Source organism: Plectropomus leopardus, chromosome 13, assembly GCF_026936395.1.
Source record: "Plectropomus leopardus strain MGB_pleo_1.0 chromosome 13, ASM2693639v1, whole genome shotgun sequence".
In the NCBI taxonomy this organism is placed as follows: Eukaryota; Metazoa; Chordata; class Actinopteri; order Perciformes; family Serranidae; genus Plectropomus; species Plectropomus leopardus.
This window is the reverse complement of record NC_142188.1, coordinates 10445709-10471873: the sequence shown is the minus strand read 5'-3', so window position 1 is coordinate 10471873 and position 26165 is coordinate 10445709. Positions and strand designations below refer to the sequence as shown.

General features: G+C 42.4%; 1 protein-coding gene across 4 annotated transcripts in view; it reads right to left on the bottom strand.

The window, feature by feature from the left end:
- The window catches only part of sdccag8 (SHH signaling and ciliogenesis regulator sdccag8), a 59718-nt gene that overhangs the window by 31333 nt on the left and 2220 nt on the right, over window positions 1-26165 (bottom strand). For all 4 annotated transcript variants that reach the window (XM_088086957.1, XM_088086959.1, XM_088086958.1 and 1 more), the window contains exons 4-14: window positions 25952-26065; window positions 25727-25852; window positions 25338-25412; window positions 24940-25004; window positions 24583-24783; window positions 24160-24298; window positions 23900-24052; window positions 23388-23522; window positions 22412-22528; window positions 21793-21935; window positions 2344-2471 (exon numbers count right to left, since the gene is read on the bottom strand). In XM_088086957.1, coding sequence (XP_087943083.1) covers window positions 2344-2471; window positions 21793-21935; window positions 22412-22528; window positions 23388-23522; window positions 23900-24052; window positions 24160-24298; window positions 24583-24783; window positions 24940-25004; window positions 25338-25412; window positions 25727-25852; window positions 25952-26065 — 1396 coding nt within the window. The remainder of the gene's footprint in view (window positions 1-2343; window positions 2472-21792; window positions 21936-22411; window positions 22529-23387; window positions 23523-23899; window positions 24053-24159; window positions 24299-24582; window positions 24784-24939; window positions 25005-25337; window positions 25413-25726; window positions 25853-25951; window positions 26066-26165) is intronic.

The window sequence follows — 26165 nt, the reverse complement described above, 5'->3', positions numbered from 1 at the left end:
TATCACGCACCATTGGTCTTCGTCGATGAATGGAATAACTCTGATCGGCAGTTCAGCTCAGTGCATGAGAGGAGAAATGGAAGTGAATAATGTAAAAAAAAGGGCCAAAGTTAAGAGAGAGGGAGGTCAAAACAAACTTGTTATATGAGGTAAGACTGTTTTTCTTAAACAATTGAGCTCTTCACAGAAACATTTCCTGCTTGTTTCTGTTGTTGTCCACTGGTGCATGGAAAACATGCTTTGTTCTTCCAATACTGGGAAATGCTGTTAATGTGGCTAACTAGCGTAATGGCAGTCTTCCGGTTTCCTATTTTGAATGATTATTACAGATGTCCGCTGGTATGGAGGGGTATTTACTCTCAAGCAGGCACAGACCAGTTGTGCTTGTTGGCTGTTTGTTTGATGTGTTCCTGTGCAACTTTTTGACCGAGACACAGCAACGTTAGGACAACGCAACTGGGGGCTTTCGTTGCCACTAGTTATCTAAAGTCTGCCTTGATGTTGACCTGATTTAACTCCATCACAGCTGACTAGATAGATAGCCAAAGGTCACCAGATGCAGGACCAGAGCATCTCTGAAGAGTAAAATTAACTTGACTGTATTGAAAATGCTGGTATCTATTGTCATTAGGGCTGGGTATTGTTTAAAAAATTAATATATTAATTCCAGTACCTTTAAAGTGATGCCAATATCAACAGAGTACTTCCTTTGACTCCTTTGCACTTAATTTGATACCCATCATGTGACTGAAAACATTTAGTTGCATTTAATGTAGGTAGCACGTCTGTGTGTGTGTGTGTGTGAGAGAGAGAGAGAGAGAGAGAGAGAGAGAAAGAGAAATCGGAGAAGTTATAACTGAAAATAATTTTCTTACTAAATGTACAAAATACAGAGAAATTAGAGAGGACTGTTTGGAAAAACTCTGCCAAAAATCCCAGAATTTTTAACCCTCCCAGAAGAAAGACTCAAATTCAAATAAGTCAGCTCGACAGCACAGCTGGCAGGAGAACATGTTTCTGCATGTCACAAAGTCAGTCACTATTTAATATAATATGCTTTTTTTTATTCATATCTATTTCTATTTTCTAGTTATTCCAATAGTAAGTATTACTTTTGTCTACTATTTATTTAGGTGCGACTGATTAACATTTGAAATATTAACAACGTATTAATTTTATTATCTAGTGTTTAAATACTACTGTTTTACATTTTACGGATATATTATTGTGTAATGTTTATGTTACATGCAATGCTTTGGCAATACTACTTTTTGCAACGGTTATGCCAATAAAGCAACTTTGAACTGAACTGAGAGAGAGAGCATTTGGTAAATGCAGGTGTCGATTATATGCAGGGGGATGTCCATGTGAAAGTGTAGTGAGGCATTAAGACAGACTGAACTGCCAACTCTGTTAAATGCACTGCTGCACTCGACTTCTCAACACCTCAGACTGTTCGGGGTGTAGCTGTTTTGGTAATAAGCCAATCACGTCGTATCAAAGTGAAAAATACTTGCGGTGATTGCAGGGTGGCCACACATTTTTTGGACAAAATTTTAAAACTTTTCAATGACTTTTCAAGGACCCATAATAAATTTCTTTGCTTGCCCCTCTTGCCTGGCATTTTTCAAACATATCAGATTTAAACTCGACTCATTTCAGCCAGTAGGCATATATGAAGGTGAGAGACAGAACACTGGGAGAACATAGAAAAAACGTCTGTGATGGTAAACCAAATGTTTTCACACATCGACGCATGTAGAGCTTCCTTACATCGTCAGCTCCAGAAAATTCATTAGCTCTTATGTAATATTACGTGGAAGGTTAAACCATGGAAGATTACTGTAGCAGTTTTATAACATACTACAAAATTCCATAATTTTTACAAATTCCAGCACTGGAAAATGTGAGCTCTGTGACTAGCAGAGAGAAATTATTTACTTTTGTCTAGATCAGTATACAAAAAGGATCGAATGCAGGAATTGTTTGACTGGAACAGTTTCAATACTACTCGGTACTGGGTTATTTTGATCAAAACTTAAAAGGCATCAAGTACCAATACTCAGCCCTAAACTGCACCAATTCAGTATTTACGACACCAGACTCTAAATTAAAGGTGCTGCTCTGATGAGAAAAACATGGAGGGGAAAGGAAAAATGGGTCTCTTAGGAGGTGATATCCTAGAGAAGACATTTAACTTTCTTTGAAACAGGTGAGATATATTTCTTTAAATCAGACAGGTGGGACGGAGACAGTGAGCTATGACAAAAGTGGACAGTATTTTCGACCTGGACCTCTGCTGAAACGAGGCCCAGTGCCCCCGCTGTGTGTGAAAGCACTGACCTCTCCTCTGGTGTTGAGCCTCTGTTTGCTCCAGTAGTACAGTCAGCTCTCGCTCTCTTTCCTGCGCTGAAAGGGTCACAGACGATATTTTCTCCTCATGAGACCGTTCTGCACTTTCTCTGTCCTGTCTGAGGGAAGAAAACCAGGCGTGTTAAAGACATATTTAAACCACAATCCTTCTTATAATGATGATTATTACCCACATTTTCTATTAATAATGGCATTTCATGTTAAAAAAAAATGGACTGAATAAAAACTGTGAAATTTCAAAGTAGCATGGGGTTTATTAGATGCACAATTTTATCACGTAACTTGGCTACCTGCAGCGTGTGTGTAAGATCAGTGTTCATCCAAACAGAGACACTAAATGTTAGTCTGTGCTTCAGATGAGTGATTACTCATCTTCTGCTAACAGTGGAGCATGGAAATACTGCCGGCTACAACTTCTGTTTTAAACATATCATTTCTTTTATCAAGTAAATCTGAGGGAGTTTAGAGTTTGATTTGGGCTTTTTTTTTCCAAGAGATCATGACTAAAACAAGTTTAGTGTGAAAGCATACACAGCCCTTGTTTAAGGCTCATACTTCTGGATCACAGACTGTGCCTTTAAGTGTATTAAACACACACTGCATAGGAGTGATAGCAAAATCAAATTGCAAATGTGAGTTAATCTGGAAACTCGTTTTTCATTTTTCAATTCCAAGGGGCTTTATCAATGGCCATAATTCAAACTGCCTCTGAACGAGGCAACAAAAGGTGATGCAGCTCTGAGTGATTGACAAATGTAAGCAGACTACAGTGTGCAGAGATAAGCTGTGATGATGTAGCATCAATATGACTGCGAAAAAATGTTTCAGTTTTTACCTTCAAAATTTGAAAATAATACTTTAACACAAAGCTCCACATCAGCCTCAGACATCTTGATTGTTTTTTCGAAAATGCCTCAACCAAGCTGCATTTACGCTTGCAGTAGTGTCCCCAGCGAAAGGGCGTGCAAGCCAAAAATGAAATGATCAAATACTAAGGCCCCGCAAGTCGTGAGTCGTCTTCTCCAACATACCCCATATCAAAAAAACTGCTGTGATTGGCCCGATGAGGGCCAGGTTGACTGGAAATCTGTCTGAACAAGAGGGAGACCAGACAAATCTAGGCTATACAATCCAAAACTATATATGTTATTATCAAATGTGATATAGAAAAGCATCAAATTCTCACATTTAAGATTCATGAATCCAGAAAATTGTTTGCTTGTTTGCTTAAAAAACTAGTGAAATGATTATTCAATTATCAAAAATAGTTGCCAATTTATTTTCTGTTTGTTGACCAATGAATTAGCCGACTGACCACTGCAGCTGTAACTGATGTGAAATGCCCCAAAATCGCAATCATTGAATATTAAAAACAAATGTAGACTTTTACTTTGTTTAAGGACTCATAACAGCGATTAGTCAAAAAAAACTGGTTAAAACTAAACTGGTTTAGAGTAAATTGCTTGGTTAAGATCAGCAGCCTCAGCACTCCTGATAAATTCCACCATACTTTTGTGCATGAAGGAGATCAATAATGTGGAAAAGAAAGTGTGATAGATGAACAGTGAGGTGAGAGAGCAGGATGAGAGTAACACACTGTACCAACAAGAGAATGAAAGAAAGGACAGGCAGGAGAATGACAGGAAGGACTCGGGGGGGTAGTGGGGTAAAAGCGTCAGGCCACTGACGACTTGAAGACCCCTGAGTGATACTGCAGCTGTCTGCAAAACGCACACACTCACACAAGCACACACACACACACACAGATACAAGGGTCCATTACAGAGATGCTGCTATGCTCTGGTTAAGCTGCTTGTGTATTTCTTGTGCAACTTGTAACAGATAATTCGGTTTATGTCAAAAATATGTATATCACTACAGCGACGTAACACTGATTAAGAGGACTATACACATTAAAAAGACTATGACTTCGTAGTACTACAGGAATGCGGATGAGCATGACACATTTGGTAGCTATCAAATCACTTTAATCTCCACTTTCTGCTCGTCTGAATAGTGCAGGTAAGATGTAAAATGAAGGTGCTTTTCCCTGCTGGCTTTGAACAACGCCGCTTTTTACTCCTGTTTGAACCAAACTTTCTAACTCAGCTAAGTCCAAGTGTAGCCAGACAACAGAGGAACAGACAAAGAAGGAAAGAAAAGAAAAAACTACAAAGACAGGAAAAAACGAACAAATAAACAGAACTCTTCCTGAAGTCCAAAGGCGCTAATGAAGAGAGAATTCTCCAGTTTAAGTGAAAACTTTTCTCCCCTACAGCGCTTGGCCTGCATCTCTAAAGTGACCGCGTCTGTCTGTTCCTTCGTGTGTGTGTGTGTTCTCCTGCTGTCCTGCTGTCTGGGGTGTGAAAGCGGGTGGCGGGTGTGCAGGGGACACAAGGAGACTGTGTGTGTCTGTACTCGTACAAATGTGTGCGTGTATGCGTGTGTGTGTGAGAGTGAATGAACCCCCGCTGGGCTTGAACAGCAGCCTGAGCCACCAAAGCGCACACCAGGGCTCAGCGGGAGATGGCGGGCAGGCGTTGCCAGCCATTTGGTCCTGCAAGAGGTTCCAGGGGGCCGTGTGTATTTGCGTATGCCTATGTGTGTGTGTTTGTGTGCAATTGTGGGGGGGTGGGGGGTGGGGGGGGACTCACACCAGACCTGTTTACCCACCAATTAGCATCAGACAGACCGCCAGAAAGTTCCAGCAGTCAGCAATAGAGTGGTGGTGAGGAAGAGGAGAGCGATGAAAAAGAGAAGACAGAAAAGCAAAAACACAGAGAGCTACACATTTGGCATCTGTTTGGTTTTGCTGATCTACTGAACCGACATTTTGCACGTATAATAAAGTTGTACCAAACAGAGCAGAACAGACTGAGGCCTTCATTTCAGGGGAAAACCTTGAGGAGGTTCAATAAGTTTCAGTTCAATAAGTAAGGCCTGCGACAAGGGCCTGAAAGCCTCATCAAGGATCAGATTAAAGCTGGCAAATCGGTCCAAGTTACGTGGTTCTCTCCACTGCGCCATTTTGTATCCCCAATCAAATGCAACGCGTTTACTTGCAAAACACTGTCACAAAATGGCTGCTGGTGAGCATTGTCAAATTAAAGCATAAAAAAGAAAAAGCAGAGGAGAGATGTCAGTGGAGAGCCAAGCCCTGGAGCAAGCGTCGAGGGCGACGGGTAGAGCAGAGGCTGAATATGTGGGGCTGGAGCTGGATAATTCTCCCTGGACAATAATCTGCCTTCCAGCTAATTGGTGAATGGGCTCTGGGTTGCTGCCTGTGGCAGGAACTCTTGTTTGGGCCTAGGAGGCAATAGATTGAATGTTCAGTTAGCGGATAGCTGGGCCTGTTTGTATATGCCTGGCCTGATGCACTGTAGGACAGCTTGATAAGTATGGCGAGAGCTGCATGGGCCAGGGGCCTAAGGTAGGCTGGAATAGCTCTGGGGCTGCGGCCAGGTACAGTGGCTGCTGGGTAAGTGGGAGGTGGCAGAGGCGGTGGCTGGCTGGCTAGCTGGCTGGAGCGGCGAGGAAGAAGAGGGGGCCCAGTCTGCACTGCCTGCCTAAGTGGGCACTATTCAAGCTGTTGCCCATTAGATGTGGGGTGCCAGGGCCTGACCAAGCACGGAGTTTGCAGCACCCCATGGTGCAGCCGGCATCCCACGCCAGAACCACCAAATGCCGCGGTTTATCAGAGAACGAGCACAAATTGGAGTCAGACGGTGGACTTGGAGGAATTGGAGACATTCGCCAACGCCAGACACCACTGACCGCTGTTTGGACTAAAGTAAAAGAGGCTATACTCTCTCCCAATAAACACAATATCACCCAGACACACACACACACACACACACACACACACACACAGTGAAGTCATACAGTATCTGAACACACACAAATAAGAAAAGATCTTTGTGTAAAAATACAAAATATATGATGCTAACTAAGAAACATCAACACTGATTAATGGAACCCTGTAAACTTGAGTTACTTTTTGGAAGAATTCAGCCCAACCCAAACAAATAACATGCATGAAAAATAATAGAAAACTAAAGAGAACAATCTCTTAAATCACATTAATTTCCAGAGATGTTCCTGTTTTGCATAAATACCATGTGTGAAATGAACATGCAGGTGAACAGACTGTGAACTCAACCTATAGCACAAACATGTAAACAGCACACAAGCGTTGTTCGCAACAAAGACAAGTTGAGATGGAGATGAAGAATCAAGAGGAGGGCTAGAATAATACTATTTCTGTCCAGAGGGCAATCTGTACATGTAGCTATACTCATGGCAATTTTCCATACACATGAAATATTATCAAAAATTTAAAGACAATGACAGATTTGTGTATTACCTGTCGTATCTTTGACTGCTTGTAACTAAGATCTACGAACAAAAATTTAAATGAATGACTGAATTGTATTTTTAGTATACATTTGGAATAAAACTGATGCATCTATAATCCTAGATTTTAAAAAATCAATTGCATTTCCATTCAAACTCATTATTCAAACTGATGCAACTGCAGCTCAACAAATATCTGGTGCGACTTAATGTTGATTTACTGAAATGCACTGATGCTGTACTATAAAATTACAACTGTTAACTATTTGCTCAACTGCTCAAAACGGTCACACTCGTGATGATTCACTCCTGTGGAGAAATTCCAGTGGATCCACAGCTATTCATGATAGACTGCATCAATCAGACGATATTAATATTCAACAGTTTGATACGCAGAACTACAAAGATGATTTCTGCTTATGTGTGAGTGGGCTTGTTTATGTGTGCGACTGAGAGACGGTGAGACGGAGGCCCTGTGTAGGCCTATCTAACCGGTACTGCCAACAAAGGATGAGTGCACCGCGGAGAAAATAAAGTGACATATTGAACATTTGCTGCGCTGCGTTATCGTTGACGTGACGTACAATAAACATCTGAATTGTTTGGTGGAGCAGACCGCGCACGGTGTCACACAATTTTCTCTCACACGCACCTCAATGTGTTTTAGCACATTTTTATTAAACCTCGGGGTGATGCAAGTCAATCACTCTGCTCCCACATTTTCCCTCCTGACACCCCTCCCTTCATTTCACTGCTCTACTTTATGAAACAAACACATCAAACACAGAGGCAGCCTGATGCAGCCTCACCGCTCCTTTGCTCCGTGCCCAGCCCATCTATCTGTCCATCTATCCGTCTGCAGCGTTCTCATCTCCGCTCCGATCCTTTTTTCTGCTGTTTCCATCTCTCCCTCCTCCCTCCTCTTTTCCCTCCCACCCTTTTTTTCCTGTAACTAAACTGGCTGTGTCTCTCTCCATCTGCTGGTTCTTCCTTCAGCGGCCCTGCACCTGTTCACACCTCCTCTCCTGTTGGCCACCTCTTCTCTCTTCTCCCCTCTCTCCCCCCCTTTATCTCTCTCTTTCTTTCTCTCTCTCTCTCCCTCCCTCTCTCTCTGCTCAGTGCGTTGCTGCCAGGCCCGTTCCTGGCTCAGTTAGCCTCTCTGTCATTCAATCCATCTGTCGGCAAGTCAACTTTGTTTACAGCGGGCGGCCCAAGCCTCTTTTCTTCTTCAAGGAGCGCTAAAGCCCCCCCACTGCCACCAAGGTCAGCGGCGAGCCAATCGTGCCTGAAACACAAAAAAACTGCAACTGTTAAATTAGCAAAAAAATAAAAAATTGCCCTCCATTTCTGACACACACGTGCACAAGTATGCACAATAACTCTCCTGAAATACACACATCTTTCACTCTCATGCCTATGAATAAATACATGCATGTACAGCTACAAATGTACGACCCTCACAGAAACATTTACGGCACACATTCCCTCAGAGAGAGAAAAACAAAAACTCCAGCTCTAGATTCAAGTAATTAGCTTCTGACTGGCCTCTGTCATCATATATCTGCTCACAGAACAGAGCGAGAGAAGTTTAAAAGTCTTAATTGGCACAGATGACGGATGGTCTTAACACAGGAAGCGCGGCCTGGCAGCGCAGGCATCTGTGGTTTTTAAAAATAAACACACAGCATACGTACAATATGCTCCCACGCTGACCCAATCCAGAAACCCAGGACTCAACCGTGGTGTCAAATCTGTGCCCTACAGAAATAGTTGCGGGGTAGCATATGTGGCGGGCTGTGGGTCGAATCAATTTTAGATAAGAAGGTAAATTATTGGCTAATATTAATTATGTGAATCAGAACACCAGCTTGAAATTGCATGGCATTAGATATTGGATAATGTGTGTTATACATGTATATATATTTAGCATAAATGTCAAATATATTAACATAAACGTAGGATTAGAGAAGAAAAAATGTTTATTTCTAATTGCAATGCATTTGTTTAAAGACAAAAAACAAGGAAAGTTTCTGATGAGGGAGAAAAAAACAGAGCAGTGAGAGAGAAAGGTGTGCAAACTCAAAGTCGGTACCACATGGAGCGTTCTCTCCGGTGTAAGCTCAATCCACCTGTGTTGGAATTCACTTCACACCTGAGACATACCTGGTGTCATTCAAACGCCCCTCACCCCTCCCACACGCTAACAAGCTCGGGGGCAACTGGCAGTAAGTAACGTGTGCCATCTCTCTCTCATTACCCACCCAAGTAATCTTCAGCGAACTCATCTATTATCTTCTTTCCTCCTCACCTCTTTTCCCTCATTTCTCCCACACCCTCTGCAAAACTCCTCGCCTCCCCTCGCTCCTGGGCCATCAGATCAGATGCCTAGTGAGGGAGAGGAGGCCATTGAGGTGGAAAACAAAGAGAGGGTTTTTTAAACTCGGTGGGGGGGACTGGGGCTGGAGATGGAACTGTAGGGGGGCTTGTGCCCATCCGGTGCCCGCCTTCATATACACACCGTCGCCAGCCTCGCTGCTTTTCTCCTCTGCTCCCCTTTGCCTCCTCTGCGCCACTTTTCTCGACATTCAAAACTTCCTCTGTAACTTCCATATGTCCTCTTCTCTTTCATTCTCATCTGCCTTCATCTATCCGCCCCTGTTTCCATTTCCAACCTCAGTGTCACCTTCTCCCATCTTTATCTCCTGTGTCTCATATTTTCTTACTAACAGACTGCAGTGCATGTCTCCATCAGGGTCGCGTCAATGTGTCTTTCAACCTAATTCATACAGCGTTTTATTTGGAATGTGGAGCACATCGATATGCATAAATATAGCTGTGGCATTTTGGGCATTTTCACCATGTGCATGAATATAAACAAAGTCTGGAAACAGCGATGCAGCAGCAGACCTTTTGAAGTCTCTTTGAAAAATATTTTTCACATTAAAAACCACAACCTATGTGGTGTGCCTTTCATTCTAGGGACTTTTTATGGTAATCATTACACTGTAAACAAAACATAATCAACATTTATTCTTATTATTTCAATACATTATGTGAGCATGCATGTAAACGCTAGAAATAAAAACTTGATCTCTGTCTGCAATTACTTTTTTTCTTAGAGGTTTCTTTCGGTGTCATAAACTTCAATGTAACGTGGGCCGATGGAGCAGCTTTGACTGATTTCAAATAAAGCATTATTTTAATAACTGAAGGCAATGTCTCACATCATGTGCCACTGAAGGAGTTTGCAGGAGCCCTCTCATGTCTTCTCCCATCTATGCAACGCCCCACAACTCATCGCCACTCTTCCCTTCCAGTATTCCTCCGTCTGTTATCTCATACCTCCACTCTGCTGCTGCCTATCTTATCATGAGTGTAACAATACACAAATTTGTACTGAACTGTTACAACATTTTTAGATCTATACGCATCACAAACAATTATCCTATTCATTTGGAAAAATAATATATAAAGCTTAAATCGTGTCAAACATAATGTACGTAGTACAACTGCGCTCAGCACGCACACACGACAAAACAACGTGCTGTCTGCTCCTCTCACACCCAAACCAAAATATTTCAGTCCAGTGAGACACACTGGGAGGCACACTTTGCTAATCTAACTCAAGCAATATGGTTAGTATCTCCATTACCAGACAGGAAATAGAAGATCCTCCAATAACGTACAGGTCTGACGCTGGCCACTTTGGTTTGATTTTTGAGGAGGATGGCGAGGCAGTGGCAGACAAGGAAACACTGGTGCATCTGCTACACAACATACATGAGTGAGAATAATTCCAACATGTCGACTAATTTGAGCCGACATCACCTCAACGCATCAATTGGTGGATCTGGATGAACACAAGGACAACATAAGAGCTACGTGCTAACTTTATCCCTGCAGCATTTGTGCAGCAAGTCCTGACCTATTCAAACAGGGCAAAATAAATAACTGCAGGGGTTTTGGTAGATTTTAGCTGCAGATATGAGTCTAAAAAAATGGCAGAAGTGTTCGAGCCCCATTAGAATATTTCTTCATGAGTCAGACTGTAATTCCTGCTTTAAACAAAAAAGCCTGAATTATGTTAGTTTTAATACGTAAAAAACAAGTCAATTTCTCTGGCATTTCAGCAAGAAGGGTTTCTTTTGTTTGAATTTATTTATACCTACTACATTTTATATTTTCTAATAAGTTGTTTATTAAGGATGCACAGATTCTTGCTAATATCCAGTATGCCAATATATTAGAACTCATTTGCCCGATGACCATTATCGATACCGATATCAACATATCAACTTTTTTTCCCGCCTTATTTAAGTAATCATCAAGTCTCTTCTCTAGTGGAATCAACATCATTTTATCCAGTCTCTCATCTCTCATCATGATGGCCCACCAGCAGATGGAGACATGAAATACAATGTTTTTCAATATATATAATATTCGTTCATTGTGCAAAATAAAAATTAAAAAAGGAAAGTGTGCTGGCTGATTCAGATGATGTGCTTATATTATTGTGCATCACTGTTTTTGTTTTATATGCTGCTAAGAAGACACACCAGAGGATGGGTCACTCAGGTACAGCTCCATTGTTCAAAATCAATAAGATCATACTTCATGACGTTAGTTTTAATAAATAAATGAATCAAAATAAAACAAAAACATTTCTCTAGCACGTTGACTTTTTGCTGCATCGAAAACGTACCATGAAATTAGTGAACTGTTACACCCCCATATCTTATCCTCCTCCCTCCTATCTTTTGCTCCTGTCTTTGTGATCATCTCCAGATATAATCTGCTGACGGGGGCACTGCCCTACTACCTACGAGGCACTGCTTGGCACTGCTGTGCCCACAAAGGGCTCCAGAAAGAGAAAGGGATGGATTGGAGGCAGAGAAAAAAAGAGAACAAAGAGCAGCTATATGAAAGATAAAAATGAAGAGGATGAAAAGATAAAAGCGTAGATCTATCAGGTAAAAGTGACAGAGGTAAAAGAGAGGAATGAGGGGAAAGGAAGAGCAGAGAGGGGCTCTGTCATGTTGGATGAAAGCTGTGCCTACTGGGCAGTGGGCACGGTGTAGAGTCACTGATGGTGCCACCCTCACAGCAGGGGTGTGTGAAGGCACAAGGTTGACCAGATGACTGACTGACAAACACACACACACACACACACACACACACACACACACACACACACACACACACACACACAGATTCACAGTTCATTCAGGATGCACAAGATCTATACACAAAAGTGCACTTACAAGACAGCAGTGCAGTCCTCTAAAATAAAACTGATGCTTAACTAAACTTTAAACAAACACACCTGAACACTTCATGATATTCCAAAAATGATCAGGTATATAAATCGTTTTAAGCGGTGGCTGTACTCCATGAAAGGCGAGAAAGGATGAGCATAAGTGAGGTGAAGAGTGTATGGTGGGTGGATGGCGGAGGACTGGTGCTCTCCCCTTCGTTCTCTGTCCTCCAGCAGTAGTATCTGTATGTAGGCCAGTGTCCCAGGGCACACTTGGCTGGGGTGACAACAGTTGTAGCCGACAGATTTGCCTCCATCTTGCCTGAGGTCTCACCAGTCAGCGATCTGTCTATTCTATCCATTCCCAGCCCCGCAGGATGGACAGATTACAGTTCTGTTTAATAATTCTAGCGCTTATCGTGTGCGATTTTCCGCCTCTGAATTTACACCATCTACAATTTAACCTTTATGATATTGCTAAGTTCAAGCAATTCAAGAGTTAGAGTTAGCGAGGCATGCTCACAGGGGCTCATTCATCTTCTGCAAAAAAAACAGAGCTATGATGGATGGGTAGAGGAAGCTGTGAACAGATTAAGAAAACTTGTCTCCTATCAGCTATCTACTTCTACTACCTGGCCTTTATGTGGGAGTAGTAAAGGAAAAACACAACAGAGAAAGAAATGCAGAACCATCCATGGTTGCACTAATCTTGAAATAGATGTGTACAAATATCCTTACTGATACAATACAGTCTACAATCCTACAATCTTGGCCTTTTTTCACTTGGTAAAAAGAAATGTTCCAGTTCAAGGGGCTGTATTTTTAAATGGACAGTTCCCCCCAAAAATCAAAAATACATATTTTTCCTCTTACCTGTAGTGTCATTTATCAATCTAGACTGTTTTAGCGGGAGCTGTCGAGTGTTGGAGATATCGGCCGTAGAGATCTCTGCCTTCTCATATAATGTAATGAAATTAGATGTCACCCCAGCTTGTGGTGCTCAAAGCACCAAAAAATACATTAAAAAAACTTGAAGGCAATGTCTTTTTCCATGAATCCTGACTAATCCACAGCCCTTGTTGTGAGCAGCTTCATGAAGGAACCATTTCCTGCTTACTGAACTACACCCAATTGTATCACCATGCAGAAGGAAGTGTGTGACAAGACATTTGTGCCCATGATAGCACCAGATATAAACAATAATGGTGTCCTTCTCAGCTGTAACATCAGCTAGCTTACTGATGCTACGTGAGCCAGCAGTAGATGCACCCTTTTTTCTGAAGCATGCATTTAGCATGATGGACAAAAGTGCATTTAGTGCTAAGCCACTGTGCAGTTATCCATAATGGGGAGGCAAACTAGTTGGCGACATTTACATACTGTTGGAACATTTTGGCTGAGGGGATTTCTTATTATTCCAAGGATAGACACTCACACACTTGTGAGCCACAATGGATCATTTTATAACTTTTCCTGCAGGAGACTCTGACACACCGTCCAACCCAGAAACCACTTGCAGAAGTGCAATGGTTGAGGCTAATGCACCTAGCCTTGCTACAACTGCAGGTGACTTAAACTCAAATAAGAGAATACCAAAAAATATTCAGATAATTATCTCTAGAGCAACTCAGTTTTATACAATATATGTAGTATATAATGGTCTAAGGTCAGGCTAAGGGTTCCTTGGCCTGAAAAACCTTCAAGATCGCTGATCTAGAGTTTTTAATTTTGGGGTGACCTGTCCCTTTAAACTGTTTTAAAATGGTTTGCTTTCCCATTTGTTAGCACCCAGCTTGATGAAAATACACATTCTGTTTTAATTACTGTCACATCAAGTAAATTAACACAGACAAACTTACAATTAAATACCAGCGAAAGAAAGATGCAGCAGAGTCAGACAGTAAGACAGTGTGACAGAAAGACAAAAGGCGATAAAGAGTCAAAGAAACTGAAAGAAAGATAAAAGACTAAGTAGGTCTCAACAGATTGAGCGAGAGAGACAGCGAGAGCGAACGAGAGAGAGAGGTGAGAAGGCAGGATGGCAGAGAGGGCACTCCGACAGCGAGGAGAGAAGAACGCGGCAAGGTCTCGTCACCGGGCCAACGGGCCCACCACTGTCAACATCATGGCACTCTGTGGTGCACACACACACGCACACACACACACACACAAACACACACGGCTGGCCAACGGCCCTCCCAGCTGCCCTATCCGTAACTGTCTGATTAGTTGTGCTAAGCAGCCCCTCCCCTGCCAACCATGGTGCCATCTGCTACCCAACAACATGGCTGCCGACCAGACAAGCACACACACGCACAAACATACACACAAAAACACACAGCAAGCCTCATACCTGGCACTGCCCTGCTGCTGTCACACAGAGACACACACATCAAACTTCACAGACACAGGTGTAGCCCAAAGGTATCAACACTTAACATTCGCACAAACAGCGTGCACACGTCTAATGGCACGTTCACAAACAAGTCGACACACACACATCATCCATGTGTTCACGCACGCACAGAAAGTCACACACACTGTTGCTGTTGAGGTTGTGTGTGTGCATGTGTGTGGTGACAGTGGTTAGGCGCTGTTAATGCCAGGTAGAAAGAAAGATGCTGTGCTCAAGTGTGTGTGCGCTTGCTGGCAGCGCTTGAAGGTTCATTAAGGCCCCCACCTCTCCTGAGCGACTGCAGCCCGCGTGGCGCCCCGGCCCTTTTATTCCGGGCCGTGATTGGACAAGGGCCTCCCGCCGAGTTGGTTTGCAGCAGTTTTGTCGCGCCCAGATTTCACTCGCTGCTCAAAGCGAGCCTCTGGCGGGACGCGGCATCTGCTGCCTCACCTTCCTCATTTACACTTCTCCGCCCTCACACACACACACACACAGTTCTGTTCACCGCCTTTCCAGACCTTGCTATCACGATCTACAACTGAGGGGAGACAGAACCAGGTTTAGGTAGAGAGAGAGCAGCAGCAGCGTGACATGTTTAATAGAGTTTGGGGAACTTTGTGTATGAGAGTCACAGCGGTTGGTCTGGAGCTTTTTATTTCTTCGCCTCTCGGCATCCATCTTCTGATTTCAGGGTCACAGAAAGGAGAATGAGGCCTTAAAACAAGGGAAACGCTTTCCGTCTCCCCTTCTAGCTCCATCTTGTTTTACTGTTATTTTTCACATCGTTACATTTCATTTAAGTGTTTGCTCCATTTATCACTGTACTGCTGGCACCTGTGATGCATCAACTTTTCTCTTCTAACTGGATAAACAGGTTTAAAGTGTGCTACATATGACAATACAGTTATGGCACAGACCCAGGACAGGTGGGACATATTCAAGCTACTACTGGGCCCAAAAAAATCTGGCCCAACCCTACATGAACCCGCACAGTTTATATCCAAGCCTGACCCAGGCAGGAACCAAATTCACAGCAGCAGATTTGGGCTCGAGCCTGGTTGTGCATGAAAAAAATAATCGAAAATTATTGAAACATGTATTAGAAGCTAAAGATGTTTTTCTCCTACTGAATGTTCGACACAGCCCAGAAATTGTCATACACTTTATTTATTTAATAGAGATTCCATTTTAAAAAATGTAATTAATGAGAATATAGCAACACAGCCCATACATTTTTCATATGTCACAGACTATAAGGTTTGCATTTAAACCCAAAAAAAACAAGGAAATTGAATCAAACCTGAGCCAATTCATGCCCATAGACATTTTGAGACATTACAGCCTTGCACAGCCCGAACACAGTGGGTCAGGTCAGGCCCCATTAGGTTTGGGTGGAGAATCAAAGCTCTAGGATATATGTAAACCCTAAAATATGCTCCAGATTTGTCCTGTAACCAGCTGGACAAGTCTTGAATACCACCACAAGGATGCATCTGGATCACCTGGATGTCTACATCACTTTAACCAGGAACTGAGGTTTCCTGGCTCCTCACTTTTCCTACCTTGCCACTGCTTGGTTTTCAGATTGCATCAATGATCTCTGCCAGAGAGATGGGCAATCTCCAGACTCGTCCATCACATGTAGGTTCAAGAGTTCCTCAGGCAAGTTCAGCAGTTCTCGTTCATACAAAGAACACTCATGGTAAAGCTCCTGAGTCACCTCGCAGTCTTTAAAGGCGTTCCCCATGGCCTCCCTTTACTCCTTCCACACCCAAGTTTCATCTTCGAAGGCCACAGAACCTTCAGTCACCTTGACTAACCAAGTCCAAAAAGCCTTCTTCAGCTTAAGTCTTCCTCCACTGCAGGAACCCATCCTCAAGTTCTTAATTTGCGACCACTGCAGGCACCAATGACGTTCTGTCAATATGTATAAGGTTTTTATTTACATGTGATGTTGAAGACTTTACCGACAGGATCCACAGACATCACAGTTTACCCTCACTGCAAGTTTCGTCATAGTCGGTCTGTCCAGCAGCCTCACACCTGCTCCCATCTTCAACTGCGTGTTCATGACATACAGTCACAGATCAAATGACTGCTCATATTTAGATATTTCCAGGAACCCACAACCTCAAGTTTTAGGTGATAAAGTGACAACAAGTAAACTTATTCACTGAAGTAATTTCATTTCCATGTCCATCTACAGCTATAAGCAAGCACCCTCATGAACATGGACGCTTGATTTCACGGGGATAACAAAACCGGTGGAAGATTTGGGACCTCTCAGACGTCCAAACCACAAAGCAGGAGCACAGGTCTCAACTATCCGTGGATACACTAACGCATGCAAACACACACATCTCTGCCTATCTGGCATGTGTTGAGTGAGAAGTTATGCTGGGCAGTTTTCACTGTGGCCTTTGGGATCTGTGATCACAACACAGGGAGAGATGAGGCCGGATGGAGACAACGAAAGAAGAAAAGAAAGAAAGTGAAGAAAGACAGGAGCAAACAAACAAAACAAACTTGGTAAAGCCCTCTGCTGGGCTGGGGCTGGGACTGGAGTGTGTTTGTGTGTGTGTGTGAGGCGATGTGAACAGAGTGGCGGGGATTAGGACAGATCCTGGGCTGTCCAACTCACAGCTGGCTGATGATCCAATCCTGGAGCGCAGCACAGCGCACCAGCCGCCATGGGACCCCCGGATGCGTGCATGCATCTGTGTGTGCGAGAGAGTCTGTGTGTACAGGCATGTGGATTCGACTGATGTGCGTATCAGTGTGCACATTTGCAGGCATGCAATTGTACAAACAAATGTGTGTGTGTGTGTGTGTGTGTGTGTGTGTGTGTGTGTGTCTGTGTGTGTATACATATGTGTTTATCAGAAAGGAAGGTAGGGCTATCAGAAATCAAACAGAGGCTGTCTGTGCTTCATGTCCCCTGTTTGAAGACGGGCTGTGATCATTTGGGCCACGAGAGGAGGACAGAATGAAAGAGGGGAGCGAGCAAGTTGCAGAGAGAGAATCAAAGAGCTGCCTTCCAAGGCTGGTCATACAAATGCCTCCCAGCCTCGCTACTGTGAATCTCACACTCTTACTCTCTAGTAACAACACACACAAACACAGCTACACAAGCAGCCCACCACAGCTACAAAGAGTCGTGCACGGCTCTGCCGTGAACAACAACAGAGGGCAAACAGCGGCATGACTACGAATGAACTACATGTAGTTCTGCATAACCCCAGAAGGCCCACGGACAGACATAGAGAGAGAGAGAAAGGGACAGAGGTAGAGAGAGGGAGGGGAGGGAGACAATCGCTTGAGGTTTATTTGTTTAGTTTGGAACAGCATGAGAAAAAAGGCAATAGCGAACATGACAAGTGAGAGGAAAAAAAAAGAGAAAAACTAAAAAGGGGAAAAATCCATCCGGAGGATGGACAAAGGCTGTGACCAAATCTCTGCAGGTGTGAGTGTGTGTATCTGTGTTTGATCCTTGCTTTATACACTGCTCCAATAATGTCCAGGTCTATAATTTTGTTAGTTGCCCTCCTTCATCTACACGTATCTCAGAAATATATTATAACCCATCTTTAAAAACTCTGATATCAACAGTCATGGGTGGATCAATGGCTGGATGGAAAGACTTTACGGGTCTCTAAGAAGACACCAAATTTGGGAAAGCAAGCCTGCTGGACAGCTTAACTGTGAGCGATGAGAAAAGAAACCAAAATCCTCAGTGTCCTCAGAAGACTTTTTGCTTCAGAGTTCCTGTTTTAGTATTCACAATGCTAAGCAACATGTAATGATGAGCATAACATCAAAAGTGACACAGAGATGACCTATAGCTGCACTAACACTAAAGAAGTAATTTGTATGTATTTTATGTATCTGAAGGCGTCAGTATGCTTTAACCGGAGTGGTTGTCAGATGGTCGAACGTCGTCTAAATCCCCCTCCACCCACACCTTTCGTCTGAATTGGGAGGCTGCGTCCAACAATTTCTCCAACTTCCTGAAAGCTTCACTCTTGCCTGCATTACACAGCGATTGGCCAGGTGTGCGGAGCTGAGAAGGTAAGCAGGGCTTGAACTTGTCTCTCAATGTGTTTGTAACTGCACACAAAATTATGAGTGCCTTAGAAAAAAGTGTACTCATTTTCAGAGGTAACATTTATAACATATGCCAGTTTGTCAAATGTGATAATTTACTTTTGTTTTCAGCTAATACCTACCACATACTACAAGACTTTGAAAAGACTTTTGAAAAACTGAAATCTGACACATCTTATGAGGATGTGAGTTTTTAGTCACACACTATAAGATTGTGCAAAGACTGAGCATCTCGCGGGGTCGCTATTTGAAAGACTACAACAATATTCCTTTTAGAAGTATTTCCCATCCTGCTCCTGGTGGAAAATACTACGGCAAACTCCCATTCAGAAATATGAAACATTAACAATGCCTTACGTGTTTGCAAAGACACATAGCTGTAGAAACACAAGATCATATGTCGACAGTATTCTTGTCATTTTTGGCTTCAAAATTTAATTTATAAAGATAAACTGTATTTATGTTCACTCCCTACATTTTGTATTTTGTTGCCACAACTCATTACCAGCTTGGTTAGTTGTTCTACTTTAGTGGGAGGAGACTGTGGCAATGACTGTGGCCAACTGTTTTAAAAAATTAAGATTACTCACAAAATAAGTGCTGGTTGGTGGATCAGATACACGCCAAATTAAACACAGACTCTTGTTTACTTCACAGCTCAGTTTCTCCTCCTTTTCTACAGACCGGGAGAACTGAGACTTGTTCACTTGTTTTCGCCTCCCTGAAGTCTCCCTCATGATTACAGTCTATCTGTTTTGCTGCTTCCTGTTTGGTGCTGGAGAGTGCAGCTATTGGCTGCTGGCAATTTTCATGTCATTGATCTTCAACATTTGTATGAGCCAAGACTAAAAACGTACAATAATATCAAATATGTTTGATTTCATTTTATTTTATTCAGAATGTCAGGATGACAAAAGACCAACTTCCAAAAAACAATCAAGATGACTGGAGCACCAACCGAGGTAAAACTATTAACATTTTATTCCTTCAGTGGAATTTGGCTGCAAAAGTGAAACTGCTTGAAAAGTCATTTGGTGTACGGCCAACATAACAGTGTATTAAAATTTCTGTATTCCAACATGTGTCCAGCTGGTGCAGTGGGTGTAAATTTAATGTGTGTTGTTTTGCAGTTTCAGACATAATGGAGTATTATAACACACCATTTTGGTTGACCAGCACAGATGTGATATACACTTTTTACAACAAAACCACTAATGCTTGCTTCTGTACACTGCACTGAGGCAAAGTCAAGTAAGAGACTCCCCCATTTATGTAATATGACACATTTGGCGTGTGATGTTTAAAAAAAAAACACTATTTAGAAGCATTGCTCAGAGCGGCAACGTTTCCCTCTGAATTTCTGCCCTTTTGTCTTGTAAAACATATAAAATACTGCATTAACTTTTCAATTGGTCACTTTCAGGAAAGATTATGTATAAATTTAGTAACAAAATTAACCTGCAAGTTGCTCTTTAAAGAGCCATTTCAGGCACATTAAAAGTTTGTGTCATGGGTTCATATCGCAAAATAAAACCCCCAATTAAAAAAAAAAAAAAAAGAAGCTGCTTTGAAGATGTGGGCTTGCAGATTAAATAACAACACTTTAGGCTCTCACACAGACATGAAGGTCTTTATAAATTGTACAGAAAATGCTACTACACTTCATTAAATGTTTAATTATTTATCACTGCTACAATTGCATCCAACACTGCTTTTTAAGCTCTGAACATGACTTTAAATGAAATTTTGTGATACTGAATGTGAACCTGCCTCTCGTGCACAACTGGAGGAAAAGAAATAATTATACTAAATCAGAAGTGGCTTTCACTGCTAATGACCAAAATTGAATTTGAATGGCTACATGCTCAGCCAAGTCAACAGCTGTCAAACATCTAGTATGCATCTGCGGACAGATAAAACTATAAACTCTCTCATGCACATACACCCGCACACATGGCAGTAAAATGGTTTAGTCCAGTGGCTCCTCTAGTACAGGTCAAAGTCATCATGTTGCCACATCAATATGCATGTCATTCTCCACAGCTGGCTGCAAAACACACACACATACACGCACGCACACTCCTTGCCTCATCCCTTAAACACACGACAGCCCTCCTTGCGGCCAGTGTGTTAACGCTGGCCAGCTGACAGGCAAACACACTTAAATACAGATCAAGCCGGGAGCTGCGGTGGACAAACACACACACACAACACCGAGCTGACAGGCACATAAACATAAATACACGGACACAAACACACTCATAGATTACACAAACTTGCATCCCGCAGCCTCCAGCACCACAGGGCACCACCGCCACATCTGTGCCCATCTCAGACACCTCGGCTGTGGGCAGCGGGGGTGAGAGAGTGCCCTGGGCGGCTGGCATGGGCTGGCATGGCCCTGGCAGTGGATGGTGTGGAAGGGAACAGCAGCCAGCGGATGACAGGAGAGATGGAGGGAAGGAAAGGAGAAGAGAGAAATGCAGGAAGATAGGAGAGGATTAAAAAATTATGGAAAAGAAAGAAAATATTATGGAGGGATGAGAAAAAAATAATTTAAGGTATAAAGGAGGGCAAGGAATGATAGAAAGATAGATGAATGAATGAATGAATGGATGGATGGGTTTGATGATTCAAAAAATAACATGATACAGGGAACCAGGGGAAAAATGTGACAGAAAGATGCAGAAATAGATACAAAAAGAAAGATGGAGCAAAGAGGGAGGGGAGCCGGTAGCGCCCGTTGTGATAACGGGTGCAGGGCACTGGCAGGTGGCACCGAGGCCAGGCTGTCCAGTGACCATCAGTCGCACTTTTCTCTGTGTGTGTGTGTGTGTGTGTGTGTGTGTGTGTTTGTGTTTATGTGCATGCGCCAGGGACAGAAGAAAGGCTCAGGCGCCATTTTGGCTCTGCTGGAGCTGTTGCTGGGCTGGGCACTGGCCTGGTGGCACAGAGTGGGCAGTGTGTGTGTGTGTGTGTGTGTGTGTGTGTGTGTTTGTGTGTGTGTGTGTGTGTGTTTGTGTGTGTGTGTGTGTGTTGCATTATGTTGTGGCATGCTTAACAGGATTAGAGGTGACCTGGTGAGGTCCAGTTGGTACCGGGACCATGGCACAGCGGTGCATATGTGTGTTTATGTGTGTGTGGCTTGTATAATAGGATTAGCTGTTACCTGGTGCGGTACAGTTGGTGTGCTGGTCTGAACTGGACTGGACTGGGCTGAGCTGGGCAGGAGCTGGGCAGAGGGGAGTGCTGTGTGTGTGTGTGTGTGTGTGTGTGTGAGTGTGGTGGCATGTATAATAGGATTAGGTACTACCTGGTGAGGTGCAGTTGGCGCTGGGCGTTTGCCAGCTGTTCTGCTAGGCTCAGGGCTTCGGCCTGCCATTGGCCCCCGTCCTTTTGGACCGCCTCCAGATGCTGCCGACAGCCAACCAGCTCTGAGCTCAGCCTTTCCACTTCCTGTCCCGCAGAGATGGAAGGAGAGAAGGAAGGAAGGAGGTGAGGAAAGCTTTCACAACAACCCACCTTATGTCCTCATACAAACAAAACATTTAAGGCTGATTACAACCTCAACCTTAAAATCGAAACAGTTTGACCAAAATATATTTTGAATGTATTTTATATTTTCTATGAGGAATTCTATTTAACTTACTCTGTGGCATTTAAAAGTGTAACCATGGCTTTGCTTGTATTATATATTTAGTAATTATTTCCAATAGAAGTCGGAATAATATTTGTACAAGAATGTGTCATAAATTTGGAAGTTTGTAAATAATTATTTTAGAGGTTCTTGCATTTTGAAGCTCGGGACACCTTCCTCAAAAAATGGTGACTGCTTATTGACAAATAAACTGTTCATCGGCTTACGAAAAAACTAAAGTGATCTTGACAATCTAGTAAATCTGAACTAATCAATGGTTTGAAGGCAGACGTACCTGTGCAGCTTTTTCCATCTGCCTGCTGGTCTTTGTGTGGAGTTCTCTGAGCTCTCTCTCTGCCTCCTCTTTCTTCAGCTGGGCCTGGCTGAGCTGATATCGCAGATCCACACACACCTACAGATGACACGGACTGATTAAAAACAGTAAATCCTTTGATTAACAAATATTCCTTCCTGTCTATTCTTTCATCATTTGCCAGTTTTTGATTTGCTTTTCATCACCTTACCCTATCCACAACCAGAAAGGTCCTACATTTGAATCATCGGACCCTGCCATGCAGGAGTCTTTTTCCAGAGCTCATTGATTTAAATACAGTATATCATAATACTATAACATTATAACATATAATAATATACCAATAAAAACTAATAAAAATCACATTTTACTTTTTAAATGATTACTATTCTTTGTGTATATGTGCTAATATCATTTTATGACATTTATCACTAATTACACATATATATACATATATACATATGTATATATATATATATATATATATACACAAAAATTAAACCTGGAATGGATTCAGAGTCACTTCAGCAGGGCGAATATTTGCTGACATGCAACACTTGCAGCACAGTCTTTCATTTTAAGCAAAACCTTGCAGCTCACTAAACAATTTTGTCACTGCTTTGCTATCATTTGCATGCATAAATACCCAGAATTTTAAAATATGTTTACACCTCAACTTAAGATCTTCAAAAGAAGCTTGGTTATTTACCTCATCTTAAACTAATTTATACGTCCATGTCGAATTAAACAACCTACCAACAACCGAAACTGAATACTGAAATAGATAAACCTTTGCTGCCACCCAGTGGATTTACAAAGGCATTACAAGTAGACGAAACAGACTGCATCTGAGCATTAGTCGTGTAAGCTACTACATTATTCTATTTTGGGTCCAAGCACCATTGATTAGTAACAATACATGTTGCCTTAGAGTTTTCTTACAAAACGCAAATTGTACCTTGGTATTGTCTTGTTCCTGACTGGTAAGTTTGCAAAGAGTATCTTCCAGCTGATTGGTCAGTGAACTCTTGTCTCTGTGAGCTCTGTCCAGCTGCCCTTCCAACTCGGCAACACGCTGAGAGAGGCTGGACACCTGATATACACAACATACACACACACACACAACATTTTCCATTGTCATTTCATTAATATTTAAGAATACCAGTCTTCCCTCTTTACAGCAACTTTAAGAACTGAAATAAGAGCTGCAGCTACTTGTGGACCCCATAAAGTTAAATGCAAAGAAATGTTTAATATTTATCTTATACTATGTAATCACATTCAATTTCATACTTCTGCAAAATAACTTAAATATTTCCCTCTGGAGGTTGGTAAACACTGAAGGATGAAGTTTATGCATTAATATTTAATTAGAGTTAAGTGTTTCAAAGCAACCAGAACTGTGGACCAGAGCTATATACATATATAAAACTCCTCTACACAAAAGAAAAAGTGAAAAGTCAGATTTACTGTTTGTGCCAGCTCCTCTCTCTGTCTGCGGGCCTCAGCCCGGCCCTCCTCTCTGGCCTCTGTCAATCTCTCCTGCGAGGCCTGTGCTTCTCGTTCTACATGTTCCCTCTGTCGAGCCAGCTCCCTGGACAGCTGCTCACCCTGCACCTCCACCTGCATGCATACAAACAGGTTTGGAGGAGGAGAAAACAGTTCAGACAAATCAGAAATACTGTTTGAGCCAGCACAGCTTGGAAAGTGCGTCTATATGTTTCTCTGACCCGAGCTTTGTACAGGTTTGCTTCTTCCGCCATCTCCACAGCCTGTTTGACCTGGAGACAGGCTGACCACTCCCTCTGTTGCGCCTCCTGCTGACTAGCCCGCACAGCGCGCAAAGCCACCAGTAACTCATCACGTTCCCTAAAACATTGACAGATGAGGAAATGCACAACAAGCATGAAAAACACATGAGGAATTGTGAACACATCTCTTTGTCTTTTCATTTATTTTTTTTTTCATTTTTGCAATGCACATGCAATAACTAATTATAACAGCTAATCATAAAAACCCTATACAGGCACATAATTAAGACATATCATCAAAAAATCTGCCAGGTACAATAAGGTAAATCAAAGAATAATCACATTCTGAAATCTTACTGTAGCTAACCTGTGACTTTTTAGCAGAATGTATTGTTTACTGACTTTGTGAGCCTGTCGATAGCCTGGACGTGCAGATTTGTGTGAGTCCCAGCCAACACAGCTTCATGCTGCGCACACTTCAGACACAGTCCTGCCACACGGGGAGCTTTGTCAGCCTTCAGTGCATCTGTGGCCTGTTTCTCTCGGTGTCTCAGACTGACCTTCACCTCCTCACACTCCTTCTGACTGACCGACAGATCCTTTCTGGAGATGGATGCAAAAATTTAGATGGAAAAATAGACAGAGAAAAGGGGCAAGAAAAATGTGAGTATTGCTCTTTTGATGCTTACACAATTAAAAAAGGAAAAGAAAAAGCTACTGTCACTGGCTGCACTGGCTTCACAGGTAGAGCACACTGACCTGAGGGAGATGATCTGAGCCTCCAAGCTTTCAATCTGGGCATGGTAGATCCCTTTCAATTGTTCCTGGCAAACACAAGCATTAACACAAACAACGCCCTATCCCATGAGATTATGAATTTGTTACAATTTTCCATAAGAACAGTATGTTCATTCACAAAAAAAGTTGTACATAAAATTAAGAACTATAAATATTCTATTGAAAAGTGCTACATTTGTACAATTATTTTATATTTTAACATTCATGGAGTAATAACTTTTCGTGTCTAGAATACACAACACAAAACACTACAATACTGGTGAAATGTCATGACAGCAGAGCACCATCTGGGTTGGAGATGGAGGAGGATAATTAAAACATAACTAATAGAGAGGAGAGAACGGATCCATCATCCATACCAGCTCATGTTTCCACCTGGTGTTTTCTGCTCTCTGCAGTATGCTGTGGCTGTTGGCTGTCATGCTCTCATTCACCTTAAGACACATCAGGGCAGATGATGAGACGCTATACCTAAGGTCACAATCAATTCGTAAAACGGTGTGTCATCCAGACCAGAACTTCAATCTGTTAACACCTCTACTGTATAGTGTAGTTTTAATTTCCTCAAATTGTTTTGCAATGCAGGCGGGATGTAATAACTTAATAACTAACTTCAAGATAGCTCTGATATCTTCAACTACGCTGAATTTGTGCAGACAAATGCAAAAGACAGAGGCTACATTAGTCTCTCTCTCTCTCACACACACTCTCACACACACACACACACACACACACACACACACATTACCGTAGAGTTTCTGATCGTGTAATCTTTCAGAGATTCATCCACAGCTTTGGATTTGAGTTCTGAATGCAACTTCTCATTCTCAACCACCACCACTCTGATGCGCTGTTTCATCCCCTGCAGCTCCTCCTGAAGTCATGCATACAGAAACTTATGCAAATCAGCACAACAGTAACATGGACTATAAATATGACACAAGAACACAAACAAATATAATTGGTCACACACCTTGCACAATTTGACCTCAGCTTCCAGGTGCTGAATGTACTCTGACTGGTTGTGGATCATTGGGACCAAATCTTGATAAGCTGGCAGACTGGATCTCCCCTCCTGCTGCACTCTCTAACAGAGGCAATAAAACAATGAGGCAAAACACAGCAGAATGCCAAGCAAACTAATAAAAAGTATGGAGATCACACTCTTGCTAACCTGACAGATAATT